The 5,765-nt window shown below is 40.7% G+C and overlaps 1 protein-coding gene across 3 annotated transcripts in view; it reads left to right on the top strand.

The window, feature by feature from the left end:
- The window catches only part of POLA1 (DNA polymerase alpha 1, catalytic subunit), a 206,752-nt gene extending 201,232 nt beyond the window's left edge, over nt 1-5,520 (top strand). For all 3 annotated transcript variants that reach the window (XM_074929696.1, XM_074929714.1, XM_074929705.1), the window contains one exon: nt 4,253-5,520. In XM_074929696.1, coding sequence (XP_074785797.1) covers nt 4,253-4,425 — 173 coding nt within the window. In that variant the 3' untranslated portion in view covers nt 4,426-5,520. The remainder of the gene's footprint in view (nt 1-4,252) is intronic.
- The last annotated feature ends 245 nt before the right edge of the window (nt 5,521-5,765 follow it).

The following is a 5,765-nucleotide window of genomic DNA, read 5'->3' as shown; positions in this document are numbered from 1 at the left end:
TTACTTCTCACTCTGAAGAGCAGGCTATCAACAGAATAATCAGGAGGCGAGAGTTTAATAATATGACACAGTTTGGTTGTCCAATCAGTAGGAGAAAAAACAGAAGACTTTTACTGAGCCACATCTTAGGGAATCCAAGAACAAAAGTTCTTGATCCTGACTATCAGGTAATTCAGTGTCATTGTAATAGGAACGAGGAGAAATTGCAATAAATGGAAAACACATGGCCAGGTACAGATAACCTCCAAGTATTTCCATCCTTGCTTCCATCATCAGTGCAACAGTATGAAGTAAATGGATTTTAGGTACCTTTTAATTTTTTCTTTTCCCAAAATAATATAAAAATATATCTAGGTAGCTAACCAAGGACTTGGATGGAGTGCTGAATTTGACAGGGATATCTAGAAATTCAGACTGTGTTTTGTGAAGGGAACAAGGGGGCACTTATGTTGGGGGGAGAGGGGGTTAACTGCATGCGTGGTGATCTGATTCTAAAGTCTTAACCGGAGTTAAATTTATTAACTTTAGAGAATACAGTACATGAATTTTAATTATATATAGTCAGAAGCACGTCTTCCTTTTTTCTTTCTTTTTTTTTTTTTTACATTTCTATTAAAATAATTGTGGTTTTCATTTGTATATTTGTTTTGATAGTATCTTTTGTATGTTCTCTACGTGTATGCATGTATATACATACTCTTCATGTATAGGTGTATATGCATTCTGCAGCAGTGGTCATTTTAAAAGATTGATTGCCACTGAACTTGGATATCATTAAAACAATGATGGGGTGATAATAGATACAGAACTATTTTAGAACGTGACTGACTACTGAAAGGCAATTTCACTCAGTTTATATAGCTTAGGTTTCAGAAGGCCTTAGGTGCATTATTGATCAAATTCTCATTTAAGAAGAAAGTAGGAGCTTTTATATGCATCTCTAAGTTGGATTATGGTAACTTGAAGGTATTGACTGGCTGTGTGATATACGACGGTCACAGTTGTCTTTTACTCAGAGGAGCACAGAGTGATGCTGGTTGTCATTCTTACTCTGCTGTGTGGCAGCGTAAATAGTCCCCTTTCTAACCAACCTGGTGGGAAAAGTCAATATCCCATCAGCAAAGGAGGTAAACACATCAGGAGCTGTGTCCTCTCTCATCTTCCCCTGCTCTGTATTACTACAGTTCTTTAAATCTCTTCTCCCCAGTCATCAGATGCACTTGTGTCATTCAAATGCATGGTGTGGCTGTGCTGCAGGCACAGCCGCTGCCTGCCTCTCCTCCCGGTGCTCCCAGCTCCCATTCTCTTATAATTGAAACTTAAAATTGGCCTCATTACTTCAACGAGGCCCCTCATATTTCTCCATTTTTTTCAGTCCACCCTTTCCTGCTTGCCTCTATGAGGGTAATTGCATCTAAGAAATGTTTGAAGCGTACTGTCAGAAAGGTTATCACATATAATTGAAGTTTAGGTGGGGGGGGGAAGCTAGGCACTCTGTTAGTGGGACGGCTGGAGCCTGAATTGGAGCTGTACACAGGCCTGTATTTTTGTTCCCTACTTTCAGCACTGGTTTATTGTTTGCCTCGTTGTTCTCATGATTAATGTGCCTTCCAGCTCTGTTCACATGTGCCAGCTGTTTCTGCACATTGATACATTTCACCTTGGTCCTGAGCTCCGGGAAGCTTTAAACTATTTTAGCCTAGTTTTGAGCTACGAGGATGGTATTTTCCACAGTTGCTTGGTATAAAGAGCATGGTTTTGCTAACATGCGAGCAGTGGCAAATGAACCCACTTACTATATGATTTACTTGAAAATAACTAATAAACTACTACTTTGTGCTGAATTTGTGGCAAAGTGGGTTTGGTGTTTTTATGGATCTGGTTTTTACAATTTTCAAGGTTTGTTTAATTAAACCCTACATTTAAATAATTTCAGGATCATTAGATTTGTTTATGTCATAGTGACTTCAGGCTGCTGATCAACAGATTCTTGTGATCAATGTTTTTATTGTATTGGTGGTGTAGGTTTAGGAAATTTTATTTCTGCTGACAGATGTAATGTGGGTAATGGTGAGAGTGTGGTATCTTCAACTATACTCTGCTTACTGCCTGATGTGGGCAATGTAAGTACCCAAAACTGAATATGGCAGCACAATACATCCTTCTTCACAAGGATGCATGAAAGGTGCTTACCAAAGTGCTTTTAATCAACGTGTTCACTTACTCAAACTGGCGTCGTTAATTTAAATTTTAATTTAATTTTTAAAGATTTGATAGCATCATGCAGAGCAATTGAGTTCAGTGGAACTTTATGAATAACCTGGAAAACCTAAGCAGGTGGCAATTGATCAGTATAACATTACTGTTTGTATCGTATCCGGTAGTTAATCTGCTGAGCTCATCTTAAAACATCTGAGGCTCTGCAAAAATATTCATATATCCTCAGGGAAGAGGAATTCACAAACCCCAAAACTATAATAGCTATTTCTGTTACCCTGCCTCCCTTCCCTGCCATCTCCTCTTGCAGTCATCCTTGACTTGGCTGCTGATATGAAGGTGCATCCGATGGGATGTCTTCATCTCAGTCACAACCGCAGAAGTGAGTCATCGTAAAAGTGAGCCACTTCTTCCCTTGCTCAAGTGGACTCAAAAAAACAGCATGTCCCTCTCCTCCAAACCCTTCTCTTAGATAAGCTCAGCTGTTTTAGAGACAACTAGTTTTTCATCGTAACTTGTGCCATGTAGTAAAAGCCATTCAAGAGGGGATGGAGGCTTCTTTGTTACATGTTCAAAGCGTGAGGAGGGCAGTACCAACATTGTGAAGGTGACAGGAGGGAACGAGATGACAGCTTTTAGGCAAAGCTAATGAACAACAAGAGGATTGTGTTGGTTGCTTACAAGATATGTGCTTGTGCTGCACCTGAATAGCTTGAAAGCTCGACCTTTAAGTACCTGTGCTGTGCTCTTGCAGTTCTGCTTGACCTGGAGTCCCTCCAGGGGAAACGGACTGTGACGGCACCTCCTCTTGCAATATGTCCTTCTTGTGTGCTCAGTAATGCAGACTGTCCAGCGCTGCCTGTTCCAAGGTGTAACTGCAGACTCAGGCTTTTGGGTAGGAGCTGGTGTTTCTAGAATGTGGAGTTAGTTGGAAAGGAGGAGCACAACTGCACCAGATCCACATCAAGCTGGCGTTGATGTGTATCAGTAGAATATCATTTGTTCTTTTAGTCTTTGTCCACAGCCTTGGTAAAGCAAAAGCTGGACAACCACCCAAACAAAATCCCTGGAATTATTTTTTTTTTTTTTGCATAGCATAAACTATAACAAAAAACCCCAATAAAACTAGAACAGTTTGGGCTTCGCTCCTGAAATATGTACAAACTCATGAGTGTGCATGTGAGTTTGCACACACACAAATGTACAAGGGAGTAAATATCTTGCATTCCAGACATTTCTTCACAGGTATTACTGATCAGGCATTTGGGAATGGCTCTCTTCATTCATGTGTCAGGTGAACCTCATGTCTCCTGGTTGAGATACCAGGCATCTTCCCTCCATTTTAGAGTAGGATAGCATGGAATTTCCCCGGTTTGTGCTACTGCCCTTTTCCTTCCAATGCCTCTGTAGTGCTGAGCATCACAATTCCCATCCCGCACACCGGGTGCGTATGAGCACACACAGGATGGGTGGTAAGTCTGTCCCAGGTCATGCCAGTGCCAGTGTTGACAGCAGCAGGGTCGAGAGAAGTGAAGTGTGGTTTCCTTCACTTCTGAAGCCAAACTTGGGCAGAATCTCCCTGCTTCAAATGCCTGGGGACTCAGCATAGTTCTCACTAAGTTAAGGCACCTGTTCGTTTTAAATTAGAGCCAGCCCTGCTATTGATTATTTTCTCTGCTGTGGTTTAGTGAACCCCTGTTTCCCTCCGGTTAGATGACATGACTGGACAAGCGGTGCTTCTTGCCAGCTCCTGGCAGGAGCCGCTGCACCCACGCTGGTGGGGCTGAGGGCGCTTCAGCCTCGCCACCACGGGCAGGTTTAACACGGCCTCTAATGGGCTGGTCCAGCGCAGCGGGGTGGGGGCTCAATGGGAAGGCAGCCGAAGTTGGGAGAGCTTGCCATCAATGTTGTCTTTGCTAGCTGCGACATTCGCCCCATTTTAAAATACCATGATTTGCAGTAGTGGTGAATGCAAAACTCCTGTCTTTTTGTGGTCATTTAATCCTCCTCTGTTTTTTTTCCTTTGTTCTTTTAGAGTATTTGAAGAAGAAGCCACTCAGGAGGGAAGTCTCTGAGGCCTACAAAAGACTGAAGAGCACCGTAGACAAATGTCTGTCCATGAGTGGCTACTCAGAAGTGAACCTTGGCAAACTCTTTACCATCAATATAGGAAGATCTGTGGGAGAGTCCAGTAATGAAAGACAGTGATTAATTAAAAATGGAGGGAGACAAGAGGCTAGTTCCTCGTTTAACAGTAATGATCTCTTAAGCAATACTCTATTTCAGTGTGCACAGTGATGTTTTAATGATCTTGTCTCTTTGGAGGAGGAAGAACAGAAGATGAAAACGGGATGTATGATTCACGTGGACATGAAATATTCAAGGTGGTTTTATCTTCCGTTCTTTTCTTCATTGAGAAGCCAGGGTTATTAAAATACGGAGTAGTTGATTTTTGCAATATATTTGGTTGTGTATTTAGACCTATGAGGGAAAAGGGGGTGGGGGAATTGCTGCTTTAATTGGATAATTCCCAGTGAGAGTTGCTGGAATGTAAGTGATCCTAGACTTTGCTCCAGGGTATTTAGTAGAGGTGCTCTCAGGAAGAGAGGTTAGTAGAGGTCTCAGTAGGAGCACTAATGTTTTGCCTTTTCACAGTTTATCTTCTTCCTGATCATAAACATACCAATTAAAAACAATACTAAACCTAAATGCCTTTAATGTCCTAATACCTTCTGAACAGAGGTAGGGACACTTTACTTTCAAATTTATTAAAGGTAAAGAACGACTGAAACCTGGAGGTGCTAAAAACAAGGACCATCTTTTTATTGAGAGTCTTTCTGTGCATCTTTAAGCATAGTATTCTGCCACGTTGGAAATTTCTATAGAGATGTAAAGACACGCACATGTACAAAACCCATTTTGTACATACGCGGGATATAAATGTACTTCGTTTCTTTCCATGCAAAGTTATTTGAAAGTCAGCAATCAATAGGGAAAAAATATGTTTGGGATGGCGTTGTAACCAATAACAGGGGAAGGGGAAGCAGAGGATCATTGTTGCTGTTCTGTAATAATTACTGTATTGGAGGTTTTAAAGGTTTTATAAACAAATTGTATTTTTCATTTACTAATAATAAAATGACAAGCAGATATGACAAGAAAAGAGCATAAATTTGGGTACATGCTTTTGTACACAAAATACTATTGTACTCATGTTTGCCATTAAGTTTGCAATGTGATATATTAATGTAAGGTTATAAAAATTTTCTTTCAGATCTTTAACAGTATAAAATGTAAAGTTTTCTTAACACTTGAAGGAAAAAAAAATAAAGTTTTTTTAGTAAAAGAGTGTGTGATTTGATCATCTGTCTGTTGAAAGTCCTCCCCGTGAGGTCATATTTCTCCACTTTTTCTGGTTTTAGAGAAGTGCTCACATGTCTGCTTTTAGGGTGGCCAGCCATTACTGAAGGGGACTGAAGAAAAAGCACAAATATGTTGGGCACCCAAGAGCTGCATGTGGCTGTTTGTGTTATTTTATGACATTCATT

Source organism: Athene noctua, chromosome 1 (genome assembly GCF_965140245.1).
Source record: "Athene noctua chromosome 1, bAthNoc1.hap1.1, whole genome shotgun sequence".
NCBI classification, from domain to species: Eukaryota; Metazoa; Chordata; class Aves; order Strigiformes; family Strigidae; genus Athene; species Athene noctua.
The sequence above is the reverse complement of the archived record's forward strand: the minus strand, read 5'-3'. Positions and strand labels throughout refer to the sequence as shown.